This window comes from Hydractinia symbiolongicarpus, chromosome 4 (assembly GCF_029227915.1).
Source record: "Hydractinia symbiolongicarpus strain clone_291-10 chromosome 4, HSymV2.1, whole genome shotgun sequence".
Classification (NCBI taxonomy): domain Eukaryota; kingdom Metazoa; phylum Cnidaria; class Hydrozoa; order Anthoathecata; family Hydractiniidae; genus Hydractinia; species Hydractinia symbiolongicarpus.
In genome coordinates, this window is record NC_079878.1 from 20,018,602 (window position 1) to 20,037,664 (window position 19,063).

The 19,063-nt window shown below is 30.6% G+C and overlaps 1 protein-coding gene across 2 annotated transcripts in view; it reads right to left on the minus strand.

Moving 5' to 3' along the window:
* LOC130641712 (voltage-dependent L-type calcium channel subunit beta-2-like) overlaps positions 1–17,008 on the minus strand; it is a 50,872-nt gene extending 33,864 nt beyond the window's left edge. The window contains exons 1-4 of one of the 2 annotated variants that reach the window (XM_057448642.1): positions 16,771–17,008; positions 14,804–14,827; positions 6,989–7,166; positions 4,582–4,677 (exon numbers count right to left, since the gene is read on the minus strand). In XM_057448642.1, the coding sequence (XP_057304625.1) occupies positions 4,582–4,677; positions 6,989–7,147 (255 nt within the window). In that variant the 5' untranslated portion in view covers positions 7,148–7,166; positions 14,804–14,827; positions 16,771–17,008. Of the gene's footprint in view, positions 1–2,140; positions 2,249–4,581; positions 4,678–6,988; positions 7,167–14,803; positions 14,828–16,770 lie in introns of those variants that run through there. The other variant, XM_057448646.1, reaches the window with a different exon arrangement.
* Positions 17,009–19,063: the final 2,055 nt, after the last annotated feature.

Here is a 19,063-nt window from a genome sequence, read left to right on the forward strand (position 1 = left end):
CAGACAAAACATCAAATATCTTAGTTCATCACCACAGGCGTAATTGCATTGCTCTAACCCTAATTTATATTAGATTCACGCATTTTGAACTTGTCAATGTTCAGAGTGGACTTATTTGGTCCAAACTCTTGAAATGTGCTAAATGTTACTCAAGTCAGCATTACTATTTTAACTTTTTTTACTGAAATTCCAACATTTCCCTTACGGTAATTGTTCTACAAGTCACATCAGTTTGGTAGTTGAACAGTAATTAAACTGGAGGTTTAACTTTAATTTGGTGCTTAGCCTAACGGAAGTGGTGATTATATAAACATTAGTTTTCTCTGGTAAATAGTCAACATGCAACAATAATCAACAGTCAAGTAAAAGAAAATAAGGTAAGCAAGCAGTTTTATATGCTTATAAAAAAAAACATGTATGCTGATTAACTACAAAATATAAAGTTACGGATAGACTTTATATATTCTTTCTTATATATACTATATATACTTATATATATACTTCTCACAAGCTAAAATTTGTTTTTCAAATGTTTGCAGTGCAGCACGTTTTGACAAATTAGCAAATCAAAATTCTCCTTTTATCATGTTAACAAGAATTCATTAATACAAAAAATAGATACAACACATGCATGATTTGTATTACGTAACGAAATTGGATTAACATTTTCTTTTTGCATGATGCAGCTAATGATAAACTGCTTTTCAAAGTGACAGCATCTGTTATTATTTGCACTAAAAAAGTAACATCTTCAACTTTCCAAACACAAGATTATAATTAGAATGATCTTTGACAAGTGGTTAGGTACAAACATTTTTTAAATATCTAGAGAATTGAACAAGTACTTGATAACAGGTTTGCACACCAAATAACGCTCAAAACAAACCAGTTAAAATATACTTAAAGTCTGGACTGAAATGTTAGACCTTGACCTGAAATGTGTGACCTTGTAGTTGGAAAGTGGCCTTGTGGAGTTTGCAGAAAAGGGGTTGGTAGTAACTCAATTTTTTGTCAGACTTGCAAGCATTGGGTACATAAGAAGTGCAGTAGTATTAGTGGAAGGTTAAGAGCTGGCATACAGTTTGTATGCAAGCGTTGCAAAGGTGAGATTATAGAGAATGAAGTATTTCCAGCTTTAATGATGTACAACAGTGGCTCGTTAGAGATAGTTAAGAACTTCTGTTACTTAGGTGATATGTTGGGCAGTGAAGGGGGTGTTGGAAGAAGTGTTACTTGCAGGATAGGTTCTGCTTGGAAAAAGTTTAGAGAGTTACTTCCTTTATTGACTAGCAGAGTCCTGTCAATTGAGGTAAAAGGTAGGTTGTATGAGGCCTGTGTAAGAAGTGTTATGTTGTACGGTAGTGAGACATGGGCAGTGAAGCAGGAAGATCTTGACCGTTTAGAAAGGAATGATATGAGAATGGTTAGGTGGATGTGTAATGCCAGTCTGAGAGACAGAAAGAGTTCAGATGAGCTAAGAAGCAGGCTAAGTCTCTGTAGAATTAAAGATGTTATCCAGATAAGAAGATTGAATTGGCTGGGGCACTTGGAAAGAATGGAGGAGGATAATTGGGTTAGAAAGTGTAGAGACTTGATAGTTCCTGGGGCAAAGCCCAGAGGCAGACCGAGAAAGACTTATAATTGAATGTGTTTCATAGTCATTTACTATTTTCTAAGACAACCACCAGCCTAACGCTTCCAGCAGCCACTATTTTATTTTTCCCACACAAGATAATACCTGTGTAAGGTGACCTATTTCTTTCTTGTTAAAAATGAATTAAATTGTTAAACACTTTTCTACTGTAAAAAATATGCATATAAAAATTTACATATACATTACAGTTTGCATAACACAGCACTTGCATAATTTTAAACAGTTTCTTGCATTTTCCAAGACTAAAGAAAAAAACCTTTCTAAGACAACCACCTGCCACTTTTTTTAAGCCCCGGAGTAACCATCTTAAACAGGCTTGATTGCATTCAAGTCAAGTTCACTGGTTATTCTCTTTATCAGAAACTACTAAAGTTTGAACTTTGTCAATTTAATCAACATGAAAATTCAACAAATCATGTTGCAGTATTTTTGTAAACATAACATGCTCTCAAAATATGCATCATATGATAAAAAGAAACTACTTACTGGCTTTTTATAACTCTTTAACTTCGACACAGCTCGAGCAACCAAGCCAGCTTTAAAAAATGTTTGTTTCACAGTATTATTGTTTGTCATGTTCAACGACAAAACCATAACATGCTATCTACATTAAAACGTAATACTAAAATTATACTATGTCTATCTTGCCTATTCCCACTTATTTCATCATCATGTAACAGACACCAACTGCAACTAATTTCACAAATTAAATTAGCATGATAATTGTCACACAAACTAAGGAAACACTTTTAGTTTTCTTAACAAGGCTATTTAGAAATACCTCAACAGTTCAAATAAACAAGTTTGGGAACAATGGAAAAAAAAAACTTGCACATATTAAATATAATTGTCAAGCATGTTGTTGACAAAATGTAGTTCACAGCTATTGTCTTTATGAAGATACCAGGTGAGCAATTATAATATCATTCCAATGTTAACAAATAACATGTTAAAATTGGGTAATCCCACAGCAAATTTCAAACAATAGAATATAATTGACTTGCACATCTAGGAATATAACACAAGCAATAATGTCAAAAAGTATAAACAATTAGTCACACACTACCACATCATTATAACAATCAAGATGGGAATTAGAATTTATATCTGTTATTTAAAGGTCTGTCATGGTGAAAAAATGAAACTGATATCTTGTTTAACAGCTATTATTGGTCAAGAAAACAAAAAAAATCATTAAAGTTATGATTGTTAATAAATTAATAAAACTCAACAAGAAACACAACCTGGTTGTAATGAAATACCAAAATGCATAAAGTTCTGAATTCATAATTACAACTTTCAGCAGAAATGAGAGCTTTTTAGTGCAACATAAAGAGAATAGCCTGGCTCATATAGAATAGCCAACTCACAGAGATGCTAAAAAAACAAGAATAAACAAGTAGGAAGCAAACTAAGAAAAGGGTGTTGTCATATTTAGAGAAACTTACTTAATTAAAATCAATATATAGTAAAATATAGTCAATGTCTTGTCGCCATATTCTTTATTAGATATTAGACTAATTGAAAAGAACTAACATTTCATTTAATTAAGTTAATTTATACAGCAAGAAGTCACAACTATTAACTATTAACTACCCTAGCATCACAACTAATTTATGCATACACAGTCAGACATTGAAGTAATTTATGCATGCAACCAGACAATAAAAATGGTTGCATGACATGTATAATTAAATCTTAATTATATTAATATTATATTATTTACTCCTTAATATTAAAACAGGGTAACTATATATATAAAAAATTGGCTTATAAAAGGATTATGAAAATCTTATATAACAATATACTATTTCCGTATGTGTCTCTGACTGGCACAGCGGATGTGTTCTTTTTTAATTTTTTTGAGCAAAAACTAAAAATGCCAAATACTTTTTTTATTCTGTTTTTTTTTCATGAAAAGCAAAGTAACTTAAAAAAATAACAGAACATCCTAATGACAAAAATCGTTTGCATCACAATGAAAATTAATGGATTTTTACTGCATACTAGAAAATAAGACATTCCTTTTGAAAATTTTCTTTAATCACACTTATTATTAAATAATTTGAATTACATTATAAGAAGCACACATCATTTTTATATAGTAAGATGTAATTATATGAGCATGTTATGCGCAGTGTACCATGTACCATACGTGATTACTTTTGTTGACAGCTGGTTTGACAATTAAATTAAAAACCTTTTTTGGGCATTTTAGTTTAAAAAACAATTTCTCTCTGCCTTTTGATTGATTATCATCAAAATAAACATTCAAAATCGACCAAACTAATTCAGTATACAAAGTCAAATTAACTCAAACCAAGTTTAAAAATCATCTCAAAAGTTGTATTTGATGCAAATAAGTTAAGTGCCTATGAGTGGATTATTTTACAAATCGTACTAGCTATGTTAAAAATATAATTTTTGGTTTTAACGGAAAAAAGAAAAATTAGTTTTGCATAAGAAAGTAAGACACCCACTGTCCTGAACTCTATTTACACTGTTTTCTCTGACTGATATCAATAACATGTACCGATAACATGTAACATTGTGCTACAACACTCATTCTAAATGGCACTTATTTCAAAATCTATTGATGATGATGGTAAAAGGATAAAATACATTAAACAAAAAAAAACGCTTTATAAGCTTAGGAACATCATATGCTTTAAAAATGCCATTTTACATTCTTAATTACACCAAAATACAAACAATTAAATCTTTTATTCCATGCAAAACAACAACACAGAAAAAAGTCCAATCTAATTCGTTCCTTCATAAATGAATTCATTAAACCTGCTACAATTTCAAACAAACTTGCAATATTTCCTATTGGAGTGTGCCAGCAAATATAACACTTTCAGTATGCCAATGCCTTAGAATATTTTTAGAAAAACATAATAAAAAATATAGAATTTTAAACATACCACAACAGAGTTGGATAGTGACGATGACAGAGATTTTAAATACATCCTTCGAAATTCATTGTCCCTTTGTTTCTTTTTAAAATTCTTGTGCCATCTCTATAACAATACAAATAACAAATTATAATTGTAGGCTATTTACATGCACAAACATAAACAAAATACTGGTTTTTATTCAACCTAAACTTTCAAATTTTTGCCCTAATTTTAAAGGAAGCAGAATATAAGCTTCTGGCGTGATACACAAGTCAAGGTGAAGCAGGCAACTAGCCATTCCCATTGACAAATTGTTGCTCACATGAAATAAATTGAATTAGAAAGAGTGATAAGTGAAACAAATAATTTCATTACGTTACAGTCGCAAAATTATGATATATAGTTCATAAAGGTTTTCGGAACATTGAGTTTTGAAGAAAATGGGAGATATCAAATCTTTTACTAGTGTTAAAGCAAAAAAATGGAAAAATATAAACATAGCAATACATCAAAACAGCATAATCATTTTGTTTAGAATTAATAAATAAATAAAATCACTTGTGTTATGGTATGGTTATAAAGGTGTTCTGTAACTCCATGAAGATCATTACACCCAATAGTGCTTTAAACATTCCTAGTAGTGCTTTTAAATGCCTTAATTTGGACCTGAACTGTTCTAGAAGACTACCCTTCTATGTGTGTTATGTTATGAGAAAACCACGTTGGAGTTATATTACACCTTTAAAAGTGTTGTATACCTCTTTTAAAACTGTTACATTAAAGGGTGTTTTCTAAACATCTTATCAAAGATTGTTTCTGATCACCCCAATAGGTTTGAGGGGTATCAAAAGAACATTGTGGGTGTGTTCTAGTACTCAACTTGTTTAAAGATTTCTCTCCAAAATATGACATCACAGGTCATCACATTTATTATGACTTTAACAAAACAATCTTGTCAACCCTTTTCTAAAATATTCTGGGAAAAAGACACGAGAGGTGGCTTATAGTGATTCCAATATTGTTGATGTAAATAATTTCGTGAAAGGTGCTATTTAGTAAAAAACTCATCACATAAAATGCAACTCAAATAATGACATGCAGTATTGCAAAAATGTTTATCAAGAACATAATATTTAATGTGGTGTTATTAGTGTGGTCATAGCATAAATCAATGATCTTATTCAAAATAAGAAGTCAACAATTTTGCTTCACAAAGCTTTCATGTTTGGACACATTCATTTGCACCCTTGGCTTGGAAGTCATTTTATTTTGTTTTTGTTTTACACCTCTGTTTTTGTTCCACTTCTATTTTGAAAGAAAAAAAAATCAAAACTAGCACCTTTTTTTATAATTCATAAATTACCCGCCCATTTGCATTTTTAAGCAAAATAAAATGCACTGATCATTATATTTTCAAAGCAAGCACGTAAAACAAATATTACTTGGCCCAATCTATTGTTTTTAAATTAACTTAACAAAGCATAATTGTATATTTTTTAAAAAAAAGTTAATCACGATTCTATGCAAAACTAAATCTAACGACTAAGATGAACTTTCAAGTAATATTTGTAGGACTATAAAATACAAAATATTTCATCCAACCAAATCAAGGATAGTCATATAGTTTTTAACTAGCTATGTGTGATTAGATACAAAAGAGTTTGATCTGCGTAATACTTAAAACAGATATTACCTTTATATAATAAATGTATAGGTGTTTAGCAATGACATCACTAATATAAGGATTTATTAATCGAGTTAAATTAAAAAGGCTTAAAAAATTCACAAACAATGCCTCCGGATTAGTGGCCTGGAGGTTTTAAAAGATGGAGATGCAATAAAATAATGTCGGTATAAGTTCCAGTCGACTTTATTGTTGCAGCACCCCTTTGAAGCCATCTGATCCCAATATTATTGACATAGACAACCAAAAAAGTGTTTTAATAAAAAAAAAATCTAAAAACGACATTTAAAGAGACACAAAAGAGGTAAGAATGCATGGTTCAAAGATTAACTTTTTTCACTCACAAAAGACCTTAGCTTGCATTTAGAGTTCAATTTGTGAAAACTGTTGCCAATGATTGGGACATTACTTGAAACTTGTAGACCGTTCTATACACACCCTTTTGTATCAAAAGAAGACGTTTAATGAATCAACCTTCCAACTAAGCTTCTTATAAGAGGAGCTGCATATAAAACTATTTAGTGTCAATGTGAAAATTTTTTTCATGTAGTTGTATGTTGTAGGTCCTTTACACCACTGTTAATACTGCTCAAAACAATTTTTTTCCAAAAAATAACTATACCACAGATATTTAGAGATAATTAAAAATACAGCAAATTAAACATTTCAAGCATTTGTTTTTTCAAACAATTCCTTTACAACACATAACAAGACATTTACAAAGCACTTGATGAGACGTAATGATTTTACCATTAAGAAAACAGTTTGATTAACAGTACTACCAAAGTGTTGACCATCCTTGTGACTGTGTCGCCTTCTGTTCAAATTACTTTGACATGCTTCACCCTTTTTATTTTCTCCTTTATCCAAACATGGGGGCAAATCCACCGATTGTCTTCGCAAATCCATTCATGCAGGGTTTTTATACCTAAATGAGAAGAAATTTTAAACACTGCAGGACATCTGATTCAAGTTAAATATAGATTGTTAAAGGCTGATCAAGTTAATTTCAACTACAAGCCAATCTGAACATAAGACCTACTAACTATTAATACAATAATGTGTAAAAAATAGGAGGAGAGATGTCTAATAGTTTAATCTTTTGAAATACTTAAAATATTACACTTCAACACAAGTCTGCAAGTATAGCATCAAACATTGATGTAATGTCTTTCACTTAAAGTAACAAAGACCTTTCTTATTATCTAAAATATTGACATTTTAGATCTATCATGTTTACCTAACACAAACTTAAAATGCATGCTGTATTGATATTTTGATATTTCGTATATTTTTTAACAGTTATAAATCCCATTTAGTATTTAGTGCGGACAAGGGCAAATGTTTGAGTTTTGCTATTATGGGAAAAAAATGTCTAAGTATAAAGCATTATCATTTACATTTTTAGTTTCCAAAATGCTTGCAAAGATGACACACAGATATTCCTGGATAAAAGTGATACAATACAACAAAAAAAGTCTAAGTATAAAGCTTTATCATTTACATTTTTAGTTTCCAAAATGCTTGCAAATATTCCTGGATAAAAGTGATACAATACAACAATATTACATACTCTCTAACCAAAAAGTGACACTTATTTCAATTAAAAAAATAGGTTTTTTTCGATTTTGCAGAGTTTAGTAATTTGAAGTGACAAAGACAACAGACATTGAAATACAGAAACAACATATTGCTTAATGTATGGCATTTCAAGTCTTTCAATAAACTCTAATAGTTTGTTTCAAATAGAAAGATAGATATTTATTAGCAAATAACTTTTTTATTTCAACTTATATTCTTTTCTTGAATTAAAATAAAAACCACAACCAAAATTTTAATTTCAAATAATAGCTTTTGACATTTAATAGAAAAAACATACATTTTCACACATTTTGAACAATTTGATAAACAATAGGGAAGCAAAACCAACATAGTTTGTTTTACCATGGTTTTTAGTGTAGTAGTTTAATTTTTAATTTTTAAAAAAAGAGAATTATTCTAGCAGTCTGATCAGGCATGCATGAAATGTCTAATCTCACACCAAATCTTAAAATTATATTAAAGTTAGAGGAGAGGGATGCAAGTTATGTGTTAAAATAATCCACATACAGTGTGCATGTTAATGATAATAAATGACAACAAAACACAAAAATATAAAATCACATATTTACTAAAATATACCATTTCATTCTCGATTAACAACACCCTCTTTGAAAAAAATATTCCATATATTGACAATAAAGCATTATTTCATCTCAATTCTATCATAAACCAGCAAAAGATCATTAATTACAATATTGCAGTCTATTAACCACGCGTCTGAATGTTGTAATCATCTATTTAAAAAAACCTCAAAATGTTTTTGCAAAGACTTGTGGCAAAAAAACAAAACAAATGCTTATTTAAATAATAATAATAATAAAAATGCCAGCCTGAATGATTTAAAATGCATCTTGTGAGAAAAACAAGAAAGAGAATGGCAAACAAGAGTTAAAGAATCAAGAACAAAAATCAAAAGATAATATCATAAGATAAGATTAGCATTGTTTTAATCACACAGAGATGGATCAACAACAGAAGACTTAATTTAAAAAATAGAATAACTTTAATTTTTATTGAGCAAGCAGTTTTGCAAGGACACTAAGGACCCATAAAAAAAATGATTAAAATCACAGATGTTTTAAATTAACTTGCTTACTTTATATCAGTTCAGTGGTAAATTGCTTGGTCAAATTTTGTCATTTAATTGACAATTGTAATTCGAATGTTATATCAAATTTTAAAAGATTATGTCGCCTTAGGTACTTAATTGGTCACATAATTATCTAAAGAAATATTTAAAAGAATTTGAGCTCATTTTCTGTCATTACAAGTTTATAGTAAACATCTCAGACTTCAAAACTCATCCAATCCATAGAGCGTCACTTGTTGTATGAGTAACTCTGGCATGTCATACCAGAAAGACCACATAGCAATTAGTAAACATTCATTGAAAATAAAAAAAGGTTTCTAAAGAATAAAAGCAATTCCGAATATACGCATATAATACAGAGTAAACTTTTAAATTCTTTCTGACTTTGATTTAAAGTTTTAAAAAGATATGCATATATTCGGAATTGCTTTTATTCTTTACATTGTAAACATACCGCCAGGAAAAGAAAAAGGTTTCTATAGTGCAAGTACTTATAGACGTTCTGAGTGTTATTTTTTTATTGATATCAGGACCACAATCAGCATTTAAAAAAGCAACTTTAATATTCAAAACTTTTGAGTTTGTTACGATACTTTTGTTTCCCCTTCAATTCACATTATTTACATCAGTGTTCCATTAAAGTGCATCTACTTAACTGTGTAGATCTAATCAGTAAAGTTTTTTTATTATTTAGCAAAGGGGTAATCACCCTTTCAGGGTACAACTCTGAGTTGCTATGTTGCTCACATGTAATTGTTGTTATTTTGAAGCCCTTGAAAACATATCATTTCTTACAGTAAAATTCCATCATGGCTATGATAGATAAAACCATATTTCCCACACTGCAAAATTAAATTAAATAAAAATAGCAGTTTTGAAAATTCCCTTGTCAACTAAAGGCTGGTTCTCCAGGCCTGGCTGTGAGAAGCAAAATAGAAGTGTGTAGTATATTTCATGCCTTTCACCAACAATTAAATATTGTGCCTCAAAGATGTACCACAAAGACTATTAAATCTTTGTATTTTCTTATTCTTCCCAAAAAGGTTTTCTGTTTGATTGACATAGAGCCGATTGCTTGTGCATTCCAGAACACAATGCAAGTGGTAATTTTGTATTATTTTACTAAAATCTATGTACATGTATTTCCAATCATAGTATATTATGCCATACTCATTGCTGTTGCAGTCTATCAATAAGGGGAGAGCAATTGCTCTTGCTCAAAGGTTTGTCCAATTCTGGGAAATGAGAAACTAGCTGAGCCATTAATTGCTCCCCCATATATTTCTGGCTGAGCATTATCAATTCATCTAACATGGAAATCAATGTTCTCTTTCCTATTATGTACAGTAAAAAAGAACCAAAATATATAAAAAAAGATAAAATAAATAGACTTTGTGATAAAATATGTATTCTATTTATTTGGATTGCTTGCCCAGTCTAAATTATTGAACCCTGGGAGCGATTTATTGCTCGGGTGTTATTTTCTTATTGATAGGCCTGCTGTTGGTTGGTAGAAACATTAATAAATTTTCCATTGTTTCAAGCCGTTCTATCATGTACATGATGCAATGCCTACTGTAAAAAAACTTGCATATATTTATTAATAAGGCTAAGTAAAAAACAATTTTAACTTGATGATTAGAAAACTGTTAGCTTTATGATATAGGAAAAAGCTCAGGCTAGGAAGTGGTGTGCGGTTACACTCACACAAAAACCAATATTAATCAGGGCATGTGGTAGAACGCATGCCTATTGTGATATTTTGTTAAATAGTGCAAAAAAGTCTGTAACGTCCAAAGTGGATAATTATTTTAACGACTTCTATAAAACATCAGCTATAAAACTTTACTTTACAAAAATTTAACGTAAGTACTACATTGACTGACTTCAATACGTTAAATAAGATTGGTGAAACCATTGCATTGTACTTTAAGGTTTGAGACCAAATAACTTGGAATAACTGACATCATCTCCTGTGTACCCACACAAAATATGACATCAGGGACCACCTGGTACCCAAAATAGGACCAACCCTCAAGTCACCCATTTTGAACAGACAGGTTATCACAAACATCATAATCTCTTTACTAGCTCTTCAATTCGTTGATTAGCAATTAATGCTATACATTTTCTCGATAAGCAATTAAAGCTCTACACAATAGAGGCAACAGGTAAATTAAATTCTAAAAAGAATTTTCTGACATCAGCAAAATTTTTAAACCTCATATAATTTCTATCGGTTCGTCAAAAGCATGTAATCCTATGCATTATTTTGACCACAATTTCAAGCTCTATACAATTAAACTATTTGCTAAACAAATTTCTTAAGCAAACTTTTTTTAATTATGCAATGATGACATCATCCAACTTCCTATAACCTTATTTTTTTTTGCCTAAGGGAATTTTCCACAAGCTGACTAGTTTATTATTTCATTTTTTAAACATGTTTTAGTAACAACAAAACATAATGGTTTACTTGGCATAAAAATAAACAACATAAAACACTGAACATCTGCAACAAGTAATTTTTATGATTTCTTTTTACTTTTATAATCAATTTTTGTCTCAGTAATAACAGTGTTTATGAAAAAATTAATTACAGCAAGGAGCAGATATAGCTGCTTGTGTCGTATTACTATATTTGTAAAGCTAAAGAAATAATATTTGTTTGCATTTTTTATTTGTATCATTAATGCTTACAGTTTTTTAAAGACCAATTAATAACTACATCTCCTAGGTATTATTGGTGGAAAAATGTCAATGATACCTACTGATTTATTAATATATAAGCATATCCTGTATGATAAGCAGATTAAAATAACCACCAATTGAAAGAAAAAATATCTTCAGCATTGTGTTATAGAGAGAATGGGTTTGTATAATGTAATAAAATTTATGTATATGTTAGAATGTGATGCAACACACACCGTACATTTGCTCACAGCCAGGCCTAATGTTTTCCCTCTGTTTTTCAATCTCTTTTTAAAAATGTTTTTACATTTGAGTCTAAAATCTTGCATTCTAAATTAAAACTTGCAACATTTTGTCTTTTGCTGGATGTGAAAACTTTTTATGCAATTTCACAGCCACCTTGATGATCATCCAAATTATTCATCATCAGGCATACTTGAGCAGAAGTTTTTACAATTTTACTACTCTCGTTACTTATGATAGACAAAGTTAAGCTAAAAATTTGGGTTAAGTAATGCTTACAAATCAAAATAATATACATTTTTTTATTTTTATTTTTTCTGGACAATACAAACCCATTATAAAGCATGCAGTTATTCGAGAGCATTAGGAAAGTATTTTAAAAATGAGGAAAATCTTTATTTTGCATGTGAAGATTTGGAGAAAGTTCTGATGAGTGCCACATAAAGTTATTTGGTGGGCTGTGAGAAAAACAAGGTTCAGTACAGGGAGTTATTGTAAGCAGATAATTTGGTTTTCATAGTGGATTCAATGCCAGGATTATTTGAAGTGTAAGAAGTAAAAAAAAAGACTAGAAGAGAAAGGGTAAGAATGAATTTAAAATAGATTATTAGCAACATTAAAGCAAAGTAAGAGCTTGTAGTTAAACGTGGCCTTGTGGAGTTCGTAAAGGGGTTTTTTAGGAACTCAATTTCTATCAGACTTGTTAGCATTGAGAACATAAGGGATGTAGTTGTATTGCAGGAAGGTTAGTTTGCAAAGATGAGACAACAAAGTATTTCCAGTTTAAGTAATATGCAACAGTGACTCGTTATAGTTAAGAACTTCTGTTACTTAGGTGATATGTTGAGTGGTGAAGGTGTCAGAGAAAGTGTTCCTTGCAGGATATGTTCTGCTCGGAAAAAGGTCAAAGAGTTAGCAAAGACGTATTGATTAAGGTAAAAGAGGTTGTATGTATTGAAAGCAATGATATGTGTAAGGAATTATATGTGTACAACTATTTCATGAGACAAAAAAGGGATCAGATAAGGTAAGAAGCAGCCTAAGTATTCATAGCACTAGAGATATTATCTAGATAAAAAGATTAAGCTTGTTGGGACACTTAGTAAGAACATAGAAGGATAATTAGGTAAAAAAGGTGTACAGCCGTGATAGTTTCAAGAAAAAGCCTAGATGTAGTAAACTTGGCAATAGGCAATAAGGACAGAATTGATTCAGAGGAATTTGAGTTTAGAACCAACACAGTCTAGATCAGATTATAAAAGATCATTCATGCCCGCATAAACAGGCATTAGGCCGAGAATGACAATGCTGATGATAAGTGTTGCCTGATAAATTTAGACAAGTGAACAGGTGAACAGTTAAATAAAAAAGGTATTAATGACGTTGGGAAATCACATTTTGATTTGAATAGTCCCTTTGTTTCCAAGTACCAAATGAACACAGGGACCTGGAAAGTGATTGCTCAAGTTACTTATTACCAATTTAATTGTTTGATTCCTAGAAGAAATTAAAATTAAAAAAATCAGCCCAAAAATTCCAAAGAAAAAAAAAATACTTCAAAAGTTCATACTTTCATGACTTCTCCCAATCCATTGAAAAATATAAACATCTGTTGAAAATGGATGTACTTTTCATAACTAAGAAAAGTCAAACCTTGACAAAGTAAAGTAAAAAAAAACACATTCCTTTAAAAATTATATAATTTATAACAAATGTTGGGAAATAATACAAAATAAAAATCAGCAATAAAACTTCATAGGTATAAGGCGTAAAAGAAAACAAAAAGAATATAAATGCATAATAAATGAGTGAAAAAATATATATAGACAGTGCAATAAATAATAAAGTGGAAAGTGATTTTTTTAAAAATCAGTTCACACAATCTATACAACACCCAATATCACATGTTTTTTTGAAATGCTTATTTCATTAATAATGAAGGTGTGGAAATAAATACTCTGCTGAACATCGTCCCTTGTACAACACTATTTCAAAAGAGAACAGTTGCTAAAAATACATATTTCACTATAAACACACATTAATATACTCCCCCTCCATTGACTGAGTACACAGCTTCATTGTTTATGCAATTTATACAATATGGTCAATCCACAATCTTTAAACAATTATACAACATTTGTCTTTTAAAACGTGTATAAAATTCTGCCATAAATCAACTAAGATTTAAAAAAAGGCAGTTTCTTTATAAATAAACTATATGTATGTATATTGAGCAAAATACAAGCATTTACGAATTGGTAGTGTGGTTTTAATAAAATCACATATCTATGAAAGCTAGCGTGCTGTCTTTTCCTCTTCCTCGTGTTTTATGTATGTTATTAATTTATTATGCATAACTATGGCTCAGGGTCAACATATCAAAGTTTCCAGTCACCTGCTAGCTTTGCTGGTGTTATTTTTGTTGATCTATATACTAACTATAGTATATACTGGAAGCCTAGCACAACTATGATGTCATAACTATTGAAATTTTAAATTGCTTTTATTTAACATCAGAGTATAATAAAAAAAAAACATTTCTGTTATCGCCGCATCAGAACAACAACAAAATTGACCTTTGTTTCCCTTTAAGGGAATATGAGGATATGAGGATTATTCCTAATTTCAAAACTATGCACAAAAAGTCTTCCTAAAAGAATTTTATTATGTCTTTTATTACGTTCAATTATGTCTTCAGTACGTTTTGTTTTTGTTGTTTGTTTGAACCACAAAGTTATAACGAACAAGCATTCTATTTGCAATGAAATTTTAATTTAATATAAATGTCTATGTTTTTGACACAAATTTTCCAAAAAAGTCCTTTCTTATTTGTGTTGTAAGTACTTCTTCTGTAAGAATAAATGTAAACAGTATACCCTACACACCACCATGACATACTATAGTATCCCTATACACAAACTAAAAAACTATTCACTTACCGTTCTCCTGAATTCCATTCGATACTACAAAAATAAATTAAATAATTATGTAATATACGAACAAACTACATAAAAAGTACAAGTCTCAACCAACACAATGAGAGGTAGTCAAAATACATTTTACTTGTGCAACTCTTGTAACTACTTTAATGTCGTTTGAAGACACATTTAAGTCTTTCGACGTACTACATAAAGTCTGACAACAACATTTTATGAGTGGTAAAACTTATGGTTCTTAATAAAAACCATAATCTTTTAAGCATATAGCCCTTTATTCTTAATGTCAGACTGACTCATTAGTCTTCATACAACATCTTCAATAATTCTCTTCTATACAAGTATTTTTGGTTACTTCATTTCAGGAAATTAACTAGGCACAAAGTCAACGCGAATTTTCAAAATTTGCGTTAATTAAATGTCCCTTATTGAAGTACAATGTAAATAACCAGAACATTAAAAAAGGTTACCAGTTAATTCAAAACCTTCAATTCAAAATCACAATACAAAGCATACACACACACATTTTCTTCATGTTTTCTTGACATCAACAAATAGTATTGACCTGAAAGGGTTCACGCACCTATAAGGCTGTAGAGCAGCTGATATTGTTAACATTTTAAAGAAAATAAGAGAAATTCGTTGTCTGTTAACCCTTCTCAAAATAAAAATAAACTTTATTTGCGTTAATTCAACTAAATTGCATTTTTTTTTATCAATGGTTATAAAAGCATTCACATTAACTTTCTTTGTCTTCATTTTGTGATTGTTAATTTTGTACCTCGTTAATTTTCTGGAACAAGGTACATTATGATCAGTAGTCTACTAGGACACTGCATCAAGTATATAGCAATATAAAAAAAGTTAGGATATTGCAATGGAAATAAATTGCATGTCATTGCAAAATAAATTAATGTTTTCATAAGATATGGGGCATGTGGCAATCACACACACCCGACTTTCAAATACACAAGCCTTAAAAATGGTAGAAAAGCTAATTCTAGTTCAAACTTTTAATACTTAACTGCAATATTCAACCATGGAAAGAAATTTGTGTGAGGTTTTCTTATGCGCATTACAAATGTGTATCTTTTATATATATATACATAGAAATATTTAATATAAGGCTAAAATGCACGGTAAGCTCAAGAAAAGTAAATTAATACATAACTGATATTGTGTCGTTAAAACTTCTATCATATTTCAATCAACATACCGCATTTAAAACCTATGTTGTAAAAATGAAGTTAAAAGATTTTTCCCTTCTATTTTTCACCTTGGTTCTACCCAGCTCATTTTTTATAACAGGGAAACATGCAGCGGAATGGTTATCATGACAATTTCTCTCTGATTGCACATTTTAATTATATATATATACAAGAAACTCTTTAATCTGTTTGCCTAAAAAGTCATTCGTCAGGGTTTAACTTTCCATTATGAACTGGATAATTCATTGCACATTATGCCTTCTATATAAAAAGTTCTTTTCATTTTTGTATATATATATATATATATATAATTTACCAAAACCAGTATATATAATAATCATCACATATACAGGATTTAAATTAGAAAATACATAAAAGTCTGTTTAAAAAAATTCTGACTGTATTGAAGAAAACTTCTTTGCAGCTGAGGACTGTAAGCCATTTGACATTGATCCTTTGTTAACGATTATTTTGTTGCAAAAATCATTATGCAAGTGATATATACAAATAATTAATGAAGAAATAGGATTCTAAATGTTTTCCAAAGAATAATTCACAAAGACATTTCATTTTGCCAATCGCAACCTGCTAATCAAACCCCCACAACATTATGAGTATCACCCTTTTTGTCTAAACGTAACTATGTATTTCAGCCTTAACAAAAAAATCACAGTCGTTCAGTAAAGTAGAAGCATAAGTATATAACTTAGAAGGAAGAAGTCAATTGACCACCACCTCGGTAAAAGTTATACATATTCTCACCTTTTCTTGTCATCTTTAAACACAATAATGGTAATACACTAACACATGCAAAATATGTGTCTGCATGCAAATATAACATTACATAATACATGTTCAAACATGCTACTAAATAAGAAGCCCATAAAAAATCATTTCCGTATTATTAAATGTTGATCTTGTGTTTACACATCAGGAAACAATAATTTAAAAATGTAGATTTTCTTTCTTGCATGACCACACATACCAAAATAAAATCGTTCATTGTGTATATATTTCTAAAAAAGACATGAAAATTATTAAGATTATTATAGAAGTTTATCTAAGCAATCCTATTCAGACAAATATATACACACTCTCATTTTTTTACTACACAAGGGCAAAAAAATACTCTAAGAAACTGGAAAGATTTATATATGCCTCTATTTTCGACACACACACTTTAAAGTTGTCAAAGTTCATTTGCCAATTTTCACAATGGACTTACGTTGTAGGATGTTAGGCTATTTAGTTAAATCAAAACTTTATACTAGTTGTAGCTGATGTTCTAATGCTAATTTTTAGCAATTTTTTAGACCTTCATGACCCCTTGATTGTTCCATAATGCAAACATTGTAAAAACTATGACTAATATTTTTTAGTAATATCTTTATTTTTTTGATAATTCTCTTACTGGCTCGTGACAAAAGTAATTAGCCCTCTTCGACAATCAAAAATCTTAAAATAAAAAAGAATTCAGATCTTCCACTCTTTTTATATGTTTAATCTTCGACCTTGTGACAGGTTTTTAATCTTTTTTATATTAGCAAGGACAAGTAAAAAAATTTTGGAGATTAATTTGAAAGAACTTTTGGTTGTTTTGTTTGGAGACAATTCTGCAGGCCAGCTTAAGTGTTGCGCACAACAAGAAAGAATAACTTTGTTATCATTGTTTACTTGGTTGTTTTGTGTAAAAATGTTTTCTAAGTTGCCTTTTTTAATATTACGTTATTTATTTTGCCCTCATCAACAGGGACTCCAAAATAATGTTGCCCCTGCATATATTAGATTTTCAGCAAAACAACGCACAACAACAAACATAAGGAAAGCATATAATTAATGACACTTGGTTTAGACTGCGCGTCTCAGTTTGAGAAAAAATATGCAGATGAATAATTGACGTAGCTAGCCCGTTTTGTATATTTTGATGTTCTTTATGATGAATTTAGTGTAAATGTTGGTGTACATCAGGGTTCTGTACTTAGTCCTTTGTTGTTTATTCTAGTCTTAGAAGCGCTGTCGATGGAGTTCAGAACAGGTTGTCCATGGGAGTTATTGTATGCAGATGATTTGGTTCTCATAGCAGAGTCGATGGAAGAATTAGTTGAAAAGTTTGAGAAGTGGAAGAAAGGACTAGAAGAGAAAGGGCTGAAGGTAAACACAGCAAAGTCTAAAGTCATGATAAGTATCATTGCAGCCAAGTGTGACCTTGTAGTTGGAAAGTGGCCTTGTGGAGTTTGCAGGAAATGGGTTGGTAGTAACTCAATTTTTTGTCAGACTTGCAAGCATTGGGTACATAAGAAGTGCAGTAATATTAGTGGAAGGTTAAGAGCTGGCATACAGTTTGTATGCAAGCGTTGCAAAGGTGAGATTATAGAGAATGAAGTATTTCCAGCTTTAATGATGTACAACAGTGGCTCGTTAGAGATAGTTAAGAACTTCTGTTACTTAGGTGATATGTTGGGCAGTGAAGGGGGTGTTGGAAGAAGTGTTACTTGCAGGATAGGTTCTGCTTGGAAAAAGTTTAGAGAGTTACTTCCTTTATTGACTAGCAGAGTCCTGTCAATTGAAGTAAAAGGTAGGTTGTATGAGGCCTGTGTAAGAAGTGTTATGTTGTACGGTAGTGAGACATGGGCAGTGAAGCAGGAAGATCTTGACCGTTTAGAAAGGAATGATATGAGAATGGTTAGGTGGATGTGTAATGCCAGTCTGAGAGACAGAAAGAGTTCAGATGAGCTAAGAAGCAGGCTAAGTCTCCGTAGAATTAAAGATGTTATCCAGATAAGAAGATTGAATTGGCTGGGGCACTTGGAAAGAATGGAGGAGGATAATTGGGTAAGAAAGTGTAGAGACTTGATAGTTCCTGGGGCAAAGCCCAGAGGCAGACCGAGAAAGACTTGGCAGGTTATAAGGACAGACTTGATAGAGAGGAAGTTGAGTTTAGATCTAACACAGTCTAGATCAGATTGGAAGAGGGTCATTAATATACCCCGTCCAACCCGTGCTAGCATGGAAAACGGACGTTAAGCCGAGAATGATGATGATGATATGACATAGC